The sequence below is a fragment of the Talaromyces amestolkiae genome (assembly GCF_001896365.1).
Source record: "Talaromyces amestolkiae strain CIB chromosome Unknown scaffold28.1, whole genome shotgun sequence".
In the NCBI taxonomy this organism is placed as follows: Eukaryota; Fungi; Ascomycota; class Eurotiomycetes; order Eurotiales; family Trichocomaceae; genus Talaromyces; species Talaromyces amestolkiae.
In genome coordinates, this window is record NW_024468064.1 from 238,810 (window position 1) to 257,019 (window position 18,210).

Sequence of the window (18,210 nt, forward strand, 5' to 3'; positions counted from 1 at the left end):
GCTTAATTTAGCTTAGTGTCTTCACTCAATCAAACACGGGTTTACCGACGTACGTGGTCAATATATAGCTACGTATTCTAATGGGGGCGGACAAGCCTCAGAGTCTAACAACGGAGACTAGACCCTAAACCTATCCTTACTCATAAGAAGCACGCTATCATCTCAGAGTCCTAAAAGCTTAATTTGGCCGGTCTTTCCCATTGTCTTATAATTTGTACAAACGTACAACGATATACATACGTAATACGTATACCAATGATATGTAGCTAGTACTAGCTGCTTCTTCCAAATCTACCACTGGGGGCGGATCTGACAAAAGCAGTTTAGTAGCAGAGACTAGACCTTCGAATTAATGTTATTAGAAGCGTGCTATAGCCACAAGAACCCTAAAAAGCTTATTCTAGCTGATCTTCTTCGTTCTATGATTTTATACACGTACGCAGCATCCATAACAGTATAGTGGGGGCGGTCACTATCATACAATTTTAGATAAAAAGCGAAATGAAGCCGTTGACTACGTAACATTTGCGATCAGCTTAATTATAATAGAAATGTATTTCCTCCACGAGTTAACAAAATAGACTAGGTCCTCAAATTAACATTACTAGAAACACGCTTTCAGCTCTGTAGACCCTAAAAAGCTTGATGAAACTTGTCTTCTCAGCATGATACAAGTTGTGGGTTCACGCACTACTCTATCTCGTACTAATGACTTAGTAGGAAATGAATTAGAGATGATTGTTGTTTCATTTTCTTCCTGTAGGCTGTCAACTACCGGCAGCATCCGAAGACATGCCTGCTGAATTGGCCCATTGGGCCCTCTGACATAATCATGTCAAAGGGCGCAGTAGTCCTACGGCTATCCAAATATAGTGAATATAGCTCGCGGACTAGCGCATATGGCCACGTCGTATAGAGTAGGAGTTCGTATTGCTTTTTAGTAAAATATGGCGTGCTTGACAAGAGATAGGGCCAAGATACAGTATATGTAATCCCTGACACACATCTCGTTTGTTTTGCATACTACAGATTCGTTAAAATCTGCGAGCGTTTCTTCGGGGATTTCTTTCTCTCGGGATAGAACATGGTAATCTGGGTATACTAACCTCGCTCGTGGAAACCTAGATCGAGTAATGTCTCAACTAGGCCTTAATGAAACAAGGAACAGGCTGTTATCTTATGTAATACGTAGTCCATGTGTCAAGTCCGCATGGCGCCACTGAAACATGCCAGTTTTAAGTTATAGCAGGCCATAATATGTAGGGTTTCATTCCATCTCTTAGAGTCATGATCAAAGACAAAACTGATCCATGTTGCGATGGCCATGTCAAACGTGTCTGGTCGTCAGAGCGCAAGGTGTTTCCTTCCGGGCTCACGAAGGATATACCATTGAGTCAGCTAGTAGTGAGTATGGCCACACATGTACGTAAGTGGTGCCATCGATGATGTTGTTGTCTCTTTCCTCGTATCGCTCGCTTGCAATCAAGCTATCTAGTTCACATCTGGGTAATTGTTTGCGAGCTATGAAGATATCATCGCTGTTGGCCCGCTAGAGACGTTTAGGCATTTGCTATTTTCTACAGTGGTTTTGCATTTCGACCCACCAGACTCGCTTCAATTACTTTAAACAGATAGCTCAAAGTAGAATATGCATCCTAGATGTTCCTTTTGGCCCCTGGTATGCGTTTCGTCTACAACTGCACACGAGGCCTAGTTCAATAATCACCGTTCGTCCCACGTACCGAGATTAGATCCCAGCTAACAGTTGGTCAAAAGATGCCTCGTGTTTCAAGGATAAATGAATGTAACACAACGTGCTTAAGCCTCAAGCCCAGCCCTTCTATCTGATCCATGCCTTAGTTCGCGTTAGTCGTGATGATCGTAGAAGGAAAGTACTCTTGGGGAGACAGGCGTAGTTGGATTAAAGCATTTGTACGCAGCCATTCTATCGCTTGATACGAGCCGGACCAGATCCTTCAGGCCAATCATGCCCAAGGTTATTCTATAATTCCTCATCCGTGGCGGATATGAGCCATGGGGGCCATATCAGTCCGACTCCGACTCCGTTCAACAACAATAATTCGACCTTCCTCTACTTTCCGTACATAATTATCAGTTTCTTTTTCAAGTTTAGATCTGAAATAAGACTCTTACATACAATTGAAACCTCCAGGTCGTTCTTGACAGTTATTACCGCTATTCCTGACTTGGGGCTGATTCAGCGTGCTATCCAATCTGATTCAAGACTTAGACCCCAGCAACCTCATCCAATTAGCCAGATCGTTTACCGGCAGACTCCGGTCAGGAAAGGTCAATAATGTACGTATTAAGCTCCACTGGGCACCTTTTCTGCGTAGCAAGAACGAGCTCAATATATGTCGAAGATCCTGCATGCCCATGACTCGCTTCAACTACTACCTGACACGATTCAGACATCGGTTTCACACATTAATGTAAGAAAAATCCTTTTGAGTGGTATCCTAACAGAGCCAGACCACCTTCAAAGGGCAGATTTCGCGGAAAAATCGTCTACGAAGTAGATAGGTTACACTTGCTTGCCCCGAAGCCCACGAAATAATATCAAAGTCCAGCAGCGGATACGCTTGGTGGAGCACGCGACTTTAATGCCAATGCTAATACTCAGCTCCAGCTGAATGAAATTATCTAGTCTTTCCCCACTGATCCAACATTTCCGTCACGACCACGACGAGACTTCGGAAATAGAGTAACTGGCAGGACAATCCGTGGGTCACGATTCAACCCTAATACGAAGGCACATCTTACAGGAACCTACACTCCGCTAGAAGCTCGGGGAGATTTGTAATGAAATTCTCCACAATTGTACATTGCTGAATTGTTAGGTGTGATTTGTGGATAGTACCATACTCTGCGTACAGGATGTAAGCAGTAGCATAACAGAGAATACTCAATTATAGCCATTCAAGCCTAGGTCATACGTATGCGTAAGGATTGACTTGATGCGCGAATGAAGTCTATAATTCTATAAATCTATTGTTTCTATTCTTGTTTATTGTTGAATAAAGCTGATATCAGCATCGCTGATTTGTTGGAGCTTTCAATCTCAGCCCCCGCCTCGACCAGTACACGTACACACTCCTCGTGTCCGCCAGCCGCTGCTCGGTGTAGTGCTGTATAGCCTTCATCATCGACCCAGTCGATGAATGCCTTTGTGTCTCCATTATTGCCGTGATTCAGGGCATGTTCTATCACGCTCTCATGGCCCCTTTCCGCGGCAAGATGTAGAACGGTTTGTCCAACTTCATTGCGAGCTGTTAAGTTTGCGCCTTTTAATACCAAAAATCGAACAATGTGTAGATGGCCATTGGCGGCAGCGTGGTGTAAGGGCGTGCCGCTCGCCGGCGCTGCCGGATATTGCGGTAGAGGAATGTTTTTTGTACCGTTACTCGTTGGTACTAGACCAACATTAAAAGTAGATTGTGTTGCGGGATCAGGCTTGGTACCGGTAGGTATATGCCGATTTTGAAATTGTGGCTGCATCCCCGTAAGAGGCGCAGCTTGGTTAAATGTTTGACGGTCGAAAGTAAGAGCTGCATGAGGTTCTTGAGGTGGAGAGGGATTGGCGAAATAGTTGTATTGTGGAGGTTGAGCTTGAGGAGATGGTAGTTTGCTGGAGTGAGGTGTGTTTAAACCAAAGATAAATTGACTGGGCTCTATTTGTGAAGTCATATCCATCTGAATCTCTGCGTGGCCTGTCACCGAAATCTCATTTTGATTCGAGAGCCAGGCGCAATTGTTATCTGGCCTGGATGTTGGCGGCTGTGTTACAGGGTAGGTCATAGTATTGTGTTGCTGGAGGACTTCATCCTCACTATTCTCCTCCCGGGGGAGATTTCCCGCATTGAGTAGCTCAAGTTGACGCAGGCGTTGTTTGATGTTATTTCCTATGTGCAGAATAATGGTTACACGAGGAGGACAGCAATATGCAAAGGCAATGCGACATACTGTAATTTCTTTGAGCCAGTCTGTTCTGTATCCTTCTTCTCTCCCCAGCATCTGTGGTCTTCGACCAGTTCTCGTCTAGTTTAGCAGCAGTTGGCATGGTTGCTCTTTCTTATTCGAGGGGTTATGGTTGTATCCGAAGTTCTTTAAGATCTTGAGAATGGAGCACAACGGGGAGTTTAAAGCTTACTTATGCGTGGCAAACTCTTGAAGAACATCCTTTACCGCTATGATAGCCGCTAGACAGCGTGTGGACTTCGTGGCGTAGGAGCCATCTTGGTGGCTTCGCTCTAAGGGCCTTAACCACAGCGATGCTCCGCTAGAGAATGTCAAACTCAGACCCAAGGACTAAGCCCAGAAACAGAAAGCGGTAGGGCAAGTCATATCATCATATCTAAGGATTTCTTCACAAAATTGCGACAGAAAGTCAAACATATTGAGACTTTGCGCAGCGCTAAGGCCTCAAGCCGCACCCAAACTTCATTTACGAGGTTCATGTATACTATCTAGGCTTAGTAAGTAATTCAGAGCTAGCTCTATGTATCGAGCTGTATGGACTAGTAATGAATTGTGTACTCGTTAAGTAGCGCGAGGCGCTAGATACTAGATACGAATCCACCAAAATTAAGCTTACTGGGGGCCATGTATGCCTGCACATGCACATGCGGCCGCAGGCGTAGCTAAGCCTATGAGACTAGTATTAAGCCTATCACACTAGTATTAGTACGGAGGCTTTCCGGCTGATCACCGGGGCCGAGCGTTAAAAAGAACGTTGCCTATTTCGGACAGTCTTTCTAACCCTAATTTAGAATACGAGGATCATGCAATGGGTTAATTTTTTGGTTGGCTGGTATTCTGATACGCATAACATCCATGCGGTCCATGCATATGACATATTTAAACTCCCGGCGTGCATTTGCACAGATACCGTGCGGCCGCTATGAGCGGGATTCGCTCGTCCCGAGTTAGGTATGTACTCGAGAAGATTCTATTGCTCCTTCGAGTGCCAGGATATGATAAAGAGCATAATTTCAGATACAGCAAGCTCTAAGACTTAGTTTGGAAAACGCTATCTCCCTAATTGCAAGGATACGATACTGCAAGGGCGCAATGCTACGTACAATATCACGTAAAACTAAGCTTTGAGATTACTGATCCCTTCCCCCAATCCCGTCCAGCTTTGGTAAACTTATGCTGCTGCTCTCGCTTGTTATTGGCTATGTCTTGCATAGGTAGCACCACTAGCAGCCGTCATCTCGGCCGTACACATGGCCGAATGAATGAGTTCGGAGCATTTGGTACGAACAGTAGCACATACACATGGGATTAAGCTTTGCCCACCATAGAGAGGTTTCCAATTATTGTGCATCAACGCCTTCATGATAATTTGTCGAGTATTTGAAGAGTTAACTATAGTTCTTTTTCCAGATAGATCGAATGAAGTATTGAAAAATTGCTCAAAAAATTTATTCACTCTATAAATGCACTGCTAAAATATACTACAGAACTAAATCTATTTCACTCCAGTCTTTCAATAGCTTCTGAATAGCCACAGATCCCGTAAGGTTGTAAACATATTCAAAATACTTCCGGTCATTCTTAAATGGCTTACCCGTAAGGTTGGGTATCCATTTATTGACGAGTTTCTTCACATCAATATTTGACGGATCAATCTTGGAAGCGAGGAATTTTCTGAACGTATCAACACCTGGGCGCAGGTAGGTCGAATGGAATGGCACGTCAATCCCTTCTAGAGGTGTGTATCCTGTTCCTCGTTTCAATTCGATGACTGTTCCCCGGGGTTGAGCCTCTTGTATGATAGAATGGAGAGTCGACATGAATTTGATCTCATCCTCTGCGCCACTTCCAGGTCGATTGATCCACTCAACTTTCAGTCCTTTCGTGATGCGGTCAAGGATTTTTCGAAGACTATCAAGTGCAATGAGCTCTCCTGCACAGACATACTGTCTGTTTGAGATGTTGAAGTTCACAATCTCCAGAAGCCAGCCAGTCTCTTGTGCGATCGTCTTTGTAATGAAGCGTAGCATGTTTTCGTTGAAAGTCTTCGAAACACGACTCGGGTTGACAGCACACAAGGAGTAGTCTGAAGCTCCATTCTCGTCACGTTTGACTGTAACTTGCATGGCCATACCACGATAGAAGCAAACTGCTACTAATTGCTCGATCGACATAAATTGTGTGAATGCTGCGAGGGCCGGGTATTCTCCAAGGGAGTGACCCGCAAAGTTGCAAGTCTCCGGAATAAGACCTCGTGATTCCATATCCTTGTATCGGGCAAGTTCCACTAGTGTGATAGCCGCTTGAGTAAACTGAGTTGCAAAAAGAACACCCTTCGGCGAGCGGAAAGTATAGAACTCTGTGTCCTCGTCGATATCTTTGAAGACTTTCTCCAAGATTGGCTGTCCGTCATCACCAGTAGTTTGCAGAGTCAACGCAAGGTAGTTCTGTCGAATGCGTCTACCATTGACCCCTCCAAAATGAATGGTCAATTCTTTGGGATTCTCTCTGACAATCTTTGTAATCTCGAACCCTAAGAAAAATAGTCAGTAGTTGTATATCATCTGTAGAGATTGAGAACGTACCATAAGTCTTCAAGTAAAATTTGTCGGCAATATCCCACACAGCCCGAGCAACAGGACTACTTGCATAAAGGTCCATGCCCATGTTCTGCTCCTGTGAACCCTGACCGGTAAACAAGTAGGCAGATTTCTGCTGTTCCACCTCAGCTTCACCCTTCAGTACCATCTCTCCACTCTCTGTCTTTTTGGCAGTGATCTTGATCACTTTGCGGCCCTTGTTCATAGCTGTATGCCAAAACTCGACTTCAACCTGATCCTCAGGAAGAACCATGCCAACAAAAGAAGCTTCAAAGCTGCGCACTGCGCCTAGGCGGCCCTTGGCAGTCCAAGTTTCAAGCAGCGATCCAACGGCAGAGCTTGTATGCATACCATGAACGATCGGACCAGGCAAACCAGCCAACATAGCAAAGGTGTTTGAAACATGGATAGGATTGAAATCTCCAGAGACCTTTGCATAAGCAGCGCTAGACATCGGTCGCTTAAGTTCAATTGGACTAGCACCATGAATTGGTATGGCGTTTTGAAGTGAGACAGGACCTTCGACTTCGTGTCCATGAGTATTGAGATAGCGCAAAATTGGATTGACTGAAGATGCAGAGGTATAGCAAATTGAGGCGATTGGGCTTTCACCATCTGTACCATGCTTTTCAAAAACAATACCAGAAGTCTCGGTAGTCTTGACTTGCGTTCTGGTCTCAAGTCGGAAGATCAAGGTCTTACCCAAGAGTTCAGAGTCCAGCTTGGTGAATTGGAACCAAGCTTTGGATCTGAGGATTGCAACGTCCTTTCGGGAAATCAATTGAACTTCCATAGGAGCTTCAATTTTGCGTTCAAAAGTTGTTTCAAAGTCGGTGTACTTTCCGCGGTACAAGAATGACGAAACAACTTCCATCACAGGTCGGCCGTCCTTGGTAATGACTGCCTGTACCTCAACCGCTTTACCAGCATCCTGAATGCGGACTGCTGTGATGCGAGAAGAAGTTGAGACTGTGTCGCCAGCTCTCAAAGTAGCTACTCCATCCACGCGCTTGAACTTGTTGGAGAGGTGCACAAGCTTGAGAATATTCCCACCAATTTTTCTCAAGAAAATTGGTTTGAGAAGAGCTTTCCAAGCAATGACAATACCAAAGTCCAACGGGGCAGGCAGTTCCTGGTTGGCGCGGGTAAGATATGTCTCGGAACTGCTGCCGGTAGCTTGGAGAAAAGAGCTAATCGCCTCGCGAGTAATGGTAATGGTTTCTCCCGAGAAGTCTTGCGTGGGTTGTGCATCAAAGTCGAGTTGTTGGCTGCCGAACCAAAGACTGCGGTAGAATTCAGAAACTTCGTCAATCAAGCCATCTGAAACCTCGCGAATGGGCGCGTATACTGCTTCAGGGTGGTATGAGTATGCTAGGCGCAAGTTTGGGGATACATGAGTAGTTGTTGGACTCAATATGCAATCAACAACTATGTTCTGATTTCCCTGCGACCTGATCTTCACCATGGCGCCGGTCGCCTCCAGTTCTGAAGCAGCCTGAATGGTGACGGTCATTCTCGAAGGCTCTCCAGGGTTTTCAACAGTGACTCGAAGGTTGCTGTGAGGTGTGCAGACTTTGCGAATAGGGTTTGGCAACCGTTTTGTGCCGGAAATGACAGTCTCTGAGCTGAGGAGCGCATAACGCCATGTATACTGATCACCCGCGATCAAGCTGAACCACGAACTTGGTGAAGGTAGATCATCACCTGACGAAGATATTTCGTAGACGACCGACTCCGGAGACTCGGTAATAGAGACAATGCCTTCAGAATCAGACCAAGGAGCTGCAGGGGGTATGTCCAATAGAGACTTCTCAACTGGAACATTTCTGGTCTCTCCATTATAAGCATCTTTGAGTAATGAGGAAACAAGACCGTTCTTAATGCCGTCAAGGATGTCCTGGACAGGCTCATCGTATTTGGTCGAGTGCTGAGCTGCTACCGGTCCGTGCAAAATCTGAGTACGATCCGCATCATTACCAACAACAGCCCACAGGTTCTCTGACTGCCATAGCGAATCCTTTTTGAAGTAGAATGACAAGTGCTCATCGAGAACCGGAACAAAAGGAACTGGCTTCTTGCCTGGGCGGAGACAAAGCGACAAGAAGAACTGAACATCCAAAGGAGTAATAATATGGTCTTCTATATCGGGGTAAGTCTTTACAAGGGTGTCCAGCACAGCTTGAGGGGATTCCAGGTCGGCATAGTCTGAAAGAACAAATCCACTGCCAGTCTTGGATGCGAATCTTTCCTCAACCCGACGGATAAAGTCACCTGTCATGGTCTGCAATGACTTATCGATCCATACGCCCCTGGCACTGATGAACATCAGCTCGACCATTCGGAGAAGTACTTCGTGATAAGTCATCTCCTTTAGTTGCACAGCCTCGCCAGCCGCATTCTTACCGAACCAAGGTTTTTGAAAGTCGTCGTTGAGCTTTTTGATGATGTAGCTACTCTTCTTTTGTAGCTCGGCAATCATCTGGTCCTTGCCCATCTTGAAGAAAGTGTCCATTTCGGCCCAGAACTTCATACCGCGAGTTGCAAGAACGTGAATTGGCTCTCCCATCTCTGAGATGACAGTGATCACGCCTCCTGCAGCTCCTTTCATTGTCTTTTCCCATTGACTATCAGTAAGACCGTCAGTCTCGACGATCTTCTGTTTGGCACCAGCGCTCGTGGCGGCTTCCTTGGCAGTCATCATGCGGCTACCTAGTAAGACACCGTCGAAGGGCATTAGAGGATAGCCAAAAGCTTTGGACCATGCTCCAGTAAAGTATGGATAAGCATCGACAGCTGAGCCAAAGCCACTACCAGCGACGAGAATAATATTTTCGCAGTCACGAATCTGGCCATATACTTCCAAAATTGGTGAGTGGAAGTCTTCAAAAGAATGGTGACCTCCGGCTCGACCACCAGTCCACTGTAGAATAATGGGAAAACTTGGATTTGCTTTCGCAATGCTGATGACTTGCTTGATTGTTTTGACCGAACTGGGCTTGAATGCAATATGTCTCAATCCAAGATCGCTGATGTACTTCTGAGCAATTTCGACCGATGGCACTCCAGCTCCAATGGTCAGACCATCAATGGGCGTTCCTTCGGTATGAAGTTTTTCCAAGAATGGGATTTGCCATGCTACGGTACGAGGATCGACATAGATAATGTTGACAGTAACTCCACGTCCAGGTGGAATAGAAGCCTGAATGTTGTTGATTGCAACTGTCATGTCGGCTTCGTTACGGTAGCCTCCACCAGCTAACTCAATGTGATATCCAGCGTTGATGGTGGCTGCAACGAATCTCCAGGATACAGTAGTTGGTGTCATACCAGCAACCATAATAGGTGGCATGTGTAGGAGCTTGCTCATTCTGGTCTTAATGTGAACCTGACCATCAGCCGTCCGAATCAGTCTCGGGGAAAAGCGGCTTGCCCAATCCTTAGACTTCACAAGGGAATATTTGTTTCTGCTGAAAATTTCAGACTTGTAACCAACATCCGAAGATTTTCCAGTCAAAGCACCTGCCATGATAACACGAACACCAGTGCCTTGCTTGTTGTTGCTGGTAACGACGCCAATGCCGGAACTGCCTCCAGGGCCGAAGTCAATGATATGAGTAGCTGATGGCAAAGTCGAGCATTTAAGCCAGCGAACAGGAGCGACTGTAATCTGGTATACTATCTTATCAAGCAGATTCTCACCACCCAAAGTACTAAGATCCTCGCCAGTATTTGTGTCGTATACCGGAATTTGCAGACTGTTACTGGGTATGAAGATATGGCCAAGACGTCTTCTCAAGATAGGAATCGCAGGCAAAAGATAGTTGGTATGGAAAGGCACACTGATAGGGAGGAAAATGTTCGTAAGAGTCGTTTTTCGCTCCTTGAATGGTATCCGGTTCTGGTCAACTTCCGCAGACACTTTGAATCGTCTTAACCGTGCGTTGAGTCCACATAATGATGTGGCAGGKCCAGCAACAACAAAATTACGTGGACCATTTGCTAGAGCAATGGCGATTTTCCTATCTTCTGGGAGATATTTGTTGGACACATCTACGTGCTCCTGGACTTGAGCTTCAGAGATGCCACGGATGCTGAGCATGGAGGATGGAACGCCTTCATCATTGGCGACAGAATCAGAGACGACATTTGGGTCCGGCGATGTCTCGGGATAGACCTGCTGGCTGACAACACCAATGGAAAACAGGATCTCGACGGCTGAACGACTCAGGTCAATGAATGACGGCCAGGAGGTTGCGCCAGCAATGACTGTAGCGACTACCAACCCCTGAGAGTGGCCAGCGATGCCGCTAAGTGTCTGAAGGAAAGTTGAGGGGCTTTGGCCTAAAACCTTAACGCTGACCATATATTGTGCAAGTTGGAGGACACCGATTATCGGAAAGCTGACTCGGGATGAAGCAAGGTAGCTTACATCTGGTGTTGTTTCAGGGTGTCGCAGCCATTTGAGAATATCCAGACCATCTGGATAATATTGCGACACATCTGACTGGGATGCGAGAGATTTCAAGAACTCTCCCATGGTCTCGACATAGTCGACCAAGAAACTGTGATAGGTGGTATAGATTTCACGCAGCTCATCTAAGTATGCGGTGGTGATTCCCTGACCACCAAGGACTGCATACAATTTTGAGTCCCCAGCAGAAACAGAATTCTGCAGAGCGGACTGACGCTGGGAGATGGGTCGACCAGCGGCATGACAGGCAGCGTAGTATGATCGAATGGTTTTGGCAGGTCGCTCAGGGTCGTCGGATGATCTTGCAGCAATGGTGTGGATGTCATCTGCAAGGACGTTTCGCTCTAGATGGTCAAGAAGGGCTCTGAGAAGTCTCTGCCTGGACATTCTATCGGCACCGGGCCAACTAAGCAGAAGCTTTGATTTGAAGTCCAAAAAGTCTGTAATAAGCTCTACCAATGATTCCTGAGGTAAGAGATCATCACTGGCTGCGGTCGGCATGCCGATATGTTGAAAGAATCGATCCCTCATCACGGACGCCAAGTTATAGAGATCTGAGGGGATTATGTTGGAGTCCTCTAACGGGAGGACCAAGCTAGGGATGGGGTTCTCATCATCGTCGTGGGACGATTCTGAAGGGGAGAGATCTGGAGGTGAATCCGTCAAGGAGAGGTCTGAAGGGGGTGTGAGGATGTCATAGCCGGATCCGAGAGCCGCCAGGTTCTCCGGGGTTGGAGAGGCGATCTGGCGGTGCATGATTTGTTGCTTGTGGTTCTTGTTAAACAAGACCTCGAGATCTGAACGGCGTGGAGGGGGTAAGGTGCGGTCTGACACCATATGTACAATGTTATGTGCGGTACATATGTGTGCGGATGAGACTAAATCATAGAAAGAGTGAATTCTGTTTCCACAGTTTTCAAGTATGGCACAGGGTTTTTGATGCTGTACAACTACAGGGCCAAACCCAGATAGCCCTTATCTCTGTGCCCTAAGTTGCCTTACATTGATACTGTACAGCTCGCGCTACGTGTCGTGCAGGTGTTCTACTAAGCTTACATGGGGTCCAAGGGCAGAAACACGTTGATTCCGATGTTCGCAGTTAAGTGTAATCTGGCTGACTAGGTTACCATTTCAGGGTCACTCGTCGCAGCTTCGACGCTGAAGGCACGTTCCTGATAACGAATTAATACGGCTTTCCCTAATTGAGGGCTTATTCAGCACATAATGCACGGTGTACCTTGGCCCCCAGTAAGCGTATCTGGTGAGCCGCCTGCTTAAAGGCTGTGCCTCCGTAGTTTATTAGTAAGTTAGGGCTAGCTGACTGTACGCAGTAAACAAGCTTCCGCTGACCCAGAACATACTAACATGGTTATTCTAGAAGCCCGTCGTTGAATTAACCGTGTCGTAAGCTTAGGCCCCCATTCTCGTATGTAACTTTCCGGCTGTAGATTTACGAAATTGATGCGATAGTCGGTAATCTTGACAGTACTGATTGCTGAGGAATATCGTAATAAATCAATTCTTATCTGAGGATATCTTGCGATATTGCCGTTGCACTGCCCTACAAGGAATAATATTCTAGAGTAGTGGTATTTGCTATCTCTTTTTGTAAACCACTACTTGAGATACTTTATACACAAGCACAACTCCATTTCTCAGATTGTTCTTCCTCTCTTTCCATATCAGATCCACCAATCGCTCACAGCAACCATTGAGCGCAAGCGCACCGCAGCCTTCGTTTTAGACACACCTTCGCTCTCAAGATGACGGTGACGGTGGTCTCAGACGATGAGAGGTCGCGCACTTACACATTAGTATTGGAGCTCTTAGCGTAAGTCTTCTACCTCTAAGAATTCAATCAGGCAGTTGGGTTCACGCGCTGGACGGAGCGATCTTGTCTCGGAACAAGGGCTAATGTTATTCTTCCGGACAGTCATCAGTTCGCATATCCCGTACAATGGTAAGTTTCCTACCCATCCTCTCCCCTTCTACGAACATTCAGTCATGTCATATGTCCAAACAAGTAAAGCTCTTTTGTATACCTAAGGCCCAAACACTGACAGGAAACGGTAAAGGATCGAAACGCAAGATGCCCTTCTTGGGGAAGAGAAGATCGAGCGATTTGTCGAGATTGGCCCCTCAAATACACTCACTGGGTTAGCCAAACAAACCATCGAAACGAAATACAAAGACCACGATACTGCCCTATCAATCCAAAGGCAGCTCTTAAACCTCAAAACAAGTGAGAATGACATCTACTATGCCAACGCAGAGACCGTCGAGGTCCCGAAACAAGCACCTTCCAAAGCCGATACAACGCCTGCTGCTCAGGCTCCGGCGCCCACACCTGCTACAACAGCGGCCCCCCAGCCATCTACTCCCTCGACCGGATCGAGTGGAGGCAAATCCATTGCATCGGCCGAGGATGTCCCAGTGAAAGCAGAAGACATAATTCTCACTGTAATTGCTCAAAAGTTGAAGAAATCCACTGCGGATATTTCGCTTAGCAGTAATATCAAAGCGCTCGTCGGAGGTATGATATTCAACGAATGAACTATCCAGAGAATGAAACTAATTGGAATCTTTTAGGTCGCTCGACCTTGGAGAACGAGATTGTCGGAGATCTCCTTAGTGAATTCAGCAATCTACCTGAGCGATCCGAGGAACTCAGTTTGACAGAATTGGGAGAAACACTATCAGCCGCAAATGCTCAAAGACGGCTGGGCAAGACAACAAACGGTCTAGTAACACGTGTTATCGGTACGTCAATGCCGGGAGACTTCAATATGACCAAGGTCAGGAAGTACCTTGAGGACCGTTGGGGCTTCCAAGTCGGCCGCCAAGATGCCGTGCTTCTATCTACAATTGCCTCGCCTCCTAAGAATCGACTTCAGGATCAAAAGGAGACCCAGGCTTACCTGGATGGATTGGTCAAGGATTATGCGCAAGCCGCCGGATTGTCAATGAATGAAGGCCCAACGGAACAGGTTGCTGCTGTGCAGGTCAATCCGGAAGCCTTGAACAACGTTGTTCGGAGACAAGAGGAGCTGGCACAACAGAAGCTCAAAGCCTACGCTTCATTTCTTAATGTTGATCTCCATGCTGACGGAAAGTCTGCTGAGAGCTCCGAAAGCGCCATGTTGGAGCTTCAGAAGCAGCTTGATTTGTGGATAGCTGAACATGGTGAGGCCTATGCCAATGGTATCACCCCAGTCTTCGATGCAAAGAAGCTCAGAGAGTACTCCTCTTACTGGACTTGGGCATTGCAAGATCTCACGTCTACTTTCTACAACGTCGGCCGAGGAATATTGAAAGTCGACAAGGAGTTGATTGACGATATCACTTACCGGCTGGGCAACAGATCAAGCACGCGGTTGGCGGAGACAATCAGATATTTGTTAACGCAATGTTCCGATGAAAAGCAAAGGGCATTTTACGAACTACTTCTTAAAACCGTCACAGAGTCACTTGGATCTGTTCCAGTCTTCAAAAGCACCACAAACTTCCTTGGCCCTCGAACAACTATCGATGAGCTAGGCAATATCAAATACTCTGAAGTCCCGAGGGGTCAAGATGGGTCAAAGACAGATTTTGGTGATTCGACTCGTCTTCCACACATCAAGCGCAAGGATAACAAAGGATGGGCATTCAACTCCGAGACGACCGCACTGTATAACAAGGCTCTTAATCGAATTTCAAGCACAGGGCTTTCATTCACCAATAAGACGGTCCTCCTGACTGGAGCTGGAACGAAGTCCATTGGTGAAGAGCTCCTGAAGGGTCTTCTCACTGGTGGTGCACAGGTCATAGTAACGACAAGTGGCTTCTCATCCAACACAGCTCGCAAGTACCAGAAAATCTACCAAGCTCACGGCTCCAAAGGCTCCAAGCTGGTCTTGGTTCCGTTCAACGGAGGTAGTCAGCAGGATATCGAAGCTCTAGTTGCCCATATTTACAGCAAGCTTGGTTGGGATCTTGATGTCATCATCCCATTCGCCGCTATCTCTGTGAATGGGCGACAGATCGACGAGATTGACTCCAAGAGTGAACTAGCACAGCGTATCATGCTTACGAATGTTATTCGACTTCTTGGGGCTGTCAAGAGACACAAGGAGGCTGCAGGCTACCGATCACGGCCTACTCATGCTTTGCTTCCCCTGTCACCCAACCACGGTATCTTTGGTGGTGATGGGCTATACTCCGAGTCAAAGATGGCACTCGAAAGTCTGTTCGCCAAATGGCACTCTGAAGATTGGAGCGATTATATCTCCATTTGTGGTACTTCGATCGGTTGGACTCGCGGCACTGGTCTGATGCATCAAAACGATATTGTGTCCGAGGACGTCGAAAAACTTGGCATCAAGACATTCTCCCGAGCAGAGATGGCTGTCTGTATTCTCGCCCTGTTGAATCGGCCTTTAATCGAGTACTGTCAAGAAGAACCGTTGTACGCTGATTTCAGCGGTGGCCTTGACGCAGTGCCAGACTTCCCGGATCAGTTGAATGTGATCCAGGATAACATCAAAGCCACAAGCGAGATCCGCAGAGCTGTCGCAGCGGAAGCAGCGCTTGACAACGGATCTGATCCGAAAGCCAAAGAGTCCGAATCGATGAAAGAACGTCCAAACATCGAGCTTGGATTCCCTGCTTTGCCAAACTACGAAACAGAGATCCAGCCTCTCCGCGCCAAGATGGACTCCATGGTATCGCTTGAACACACTGTTGTGATTGTAGGCTTTTCAGAGCTCGGACCTTGCGGAAATTCTCGTACTCGCTGGGAAATCGAAGCACACGATGAACTCTCGCTAGAAGGATGCACTGAAATGGCTTGGATCATGGGACTCATCAAATTCTCCAAGGGCTCGGGTAACAAGCCAGCTGGATGGATTGATGTCAAGACAAAAGAGCCAGTCGAGGAATGTGACGTGAAAAAGCGTTACGAGGCTTATATTCGTGATCATTCAGGCGTCCGGCTGATTGAGCCAACACTTTTCGACAAGTATAACCCCGACAAGAAGAAGATGACTCAAGAGATTGTCGTACAAGAAGACCTTGCACCATTTGAGACTTCCAAAGAAACCGCACTCAGCTTCCAGAGAGAACATGGAGATAAGGTTGAGATTTTCGCAAGCGCCGAGTCTGACTCTTACAGTGTGGTTATGAAGAAGGGCGCGGTGATTCATGTGCCAAAGGCTGTGAAGTTCAGGAACAATGTTGCTGCACAGATTCCTACAGGATGGGACCCGCGGACGTATGGTATCTCGGACGATATCATCAATCAGGTCGATCCAGTCACCTTGTACACACTTGTAACAGTTGTCGAAGGTCTTCTTTCAGCGGGTATCACAGACCCCTACGAAATTTACAAGTACATCCATGTCTCCGAACTGGGCAATTGCTTTGGAAGCGGATTGGGTGGGACAGCCTCTTCAGAAAAAATGTACCGGGATCGGTTGCAAGACAAGCCTGTGCAAAACGATATTCTGCAAGAAACTTTCTTGAACACCATTGGAGCGTGGGTGAACATGCTCTTGCTCTCATCAAGTGGACCAAACAAGACATCCGTTGGAGCTTGCGCAACGTCTGTGGAATCACTCGACACCGCCTATGATCTCATTCTTCAAGGAAAAGCAAAGATGTGTTTCGTGGGTAGTGTTGATGAGTTTTCAGAGTACACGTCTTTGGAGTTCTCGAATATGAAGGCAACCAGTAATGCTGAGACGGAGGCCGAGGCTGGCCGGGATCCCAAGGAGATGTCACGACCGGCAGCCTCATCGAGGAAGGGTTTCATGGAATCCCACGGTGCTGGTTTCCATATTGCTTGCACTGCAAAGCTTGCAATTGAAATGGGCCTGCCAATCTATGGTATTGTTGCTTTCACGGGCATCTCTAGCGACAAGGTCGGCCGCTCTGTCCCTGCTCCGGGCAAAGGAGTTTTGTCAAATGCAAGAGAGTCAACAGCTGGGTTCCCATCGCCACTTCTTGATATTGAATATCGCCGACGACAAATCGATGTTCGACGACAACAGATTAATAACTTCAAAGAGATTGAGCTCAGTAATCTTGAGGATACCATTCAGCATCTCATGGCCAAAGATGTTCACTTCAACGCATCCGAATATCGGGCATATATGGTCAAGCAGATTGATCTGAAATTCAAGATGCAAGAAGAAGATATGCTTGCCTCCTTTGGTAACCACTTCTGGCGTAACCACCCAGAAATCTCGCCTATTAAGGGAGCGTTGGCAACATGGGGTCTCACTGTCGACGACGTAACAGTAGCATCTTTCCACGGAACCTCGACTGTCTTGAACGAGAAGAACGAATGCACAATCATTCAAAGCCAGCTTTCTCATCTCGGCCGCACCAAGGGAAATCGTACCCTCGGCGTATTCCAGAAGAGTGTCACTGGCCACCCTAAGGGTCCTGCAAGTTCCTGGATGCTCAACGGCGCCCTGCAAATGATGAGCACCGGCCTCGTCCCCGGTAACCGAAATTTGGATAACCTTGACCCGGAATTTGAGAAGTTTGATCACATCACGTTCTTGAACGAGAACATTCAAACCGCCGGTATCAAGGCTTTCTCTTTGACCTCGTTTGGTTTTGGTCAAAAGGGTGGTCAAGTGATTGGTGTGCACCCCAAATACTTGTTTGCGACAATTCCAAAAGAGGTGTTCGATGGCTATGCGAAGAAGTTGAAGAAGAGGCGAGCAGTTGCGACGGTCGCATTCCATGAGGCGTTGCTAGAGAACAATATGTTTGTGGCGAAGAACGACCCGCCGTATGATGTTGTACAAGAGATGAAGACGCTATTGGATCCGAATGCTAGATGGACGGCGTAGTTAGAATTTTAGAAGATGGCGAAGTCATAATTGATCTGAATTTAAGGTTGTTTCTATGCTTGCTCGATACAATCCAGGTAACACTAAAGTTAAGAGCATATCCAAATAAGCATATTATATTTCAAGTATTCAATATTTAAATGTGATATGACTTCATGACAGCATGACAGTGACACTTGCCATTCTGCTTGATTTGAACGGTTAGGATCAGCCATCTAGCGTACTTGCTATGCGGCCTGTCTTCGCGACTGTGATTGCTTGGTGCACTGCAATTTTAGCTCCCCAGAGAAGTTACATA

General features: G+C 46.8%; 2 protein-coding genes across 2 annotated transcripts; one reads left to right on the top strand and one right to left on the bottom strand.

Moving 5' to 3' along the window:
• Positions 1–3,018: 3,018 nt before the first annotated feature.
• BHQ10_010031 (uncharacterized protein) lies at positions 3,019–11,826 on the bottom strand (the record flags this gene model as incomplete). Its single annotated transcript, XM_040872617.1, has 5 exons — positions 3,019–3,923; positions 3,985–4,059; positions 5,594–6,532; positions 6,585–9,984; positions 10,048–11,826. 5 exons carry the CDS (start codon positions 11,824–11,826, stop codon positions 3,019–3,021), a joined length of 7,098 nt encoding a protein of 2,365 aa, XP_040738533.1.
• Positions 11,827–12,833: 1,007 nt separating this feature from the next.
• Positions 12,834–17,912, top strand: BHQ10_010032 (uncharacterized protein; the record flags this gene model as incomplete). Its single annotated transcript, XM_040872618.1, has 3 exons — positions 12,834–12,901; positions 13,146–13,603; positions 13,660–17,912. The coding sequence occupies 3 exons, from the start codon at positions 12,834–12,836 to the stop codon at positions 17,910–17,912; spliced, it is 4,779 nt and encodes a 1,592-aa protein (XP_040738534.1).
• Between the last annotated feature and the right edge of the window lie 298 nt (positions 17,913–18,210).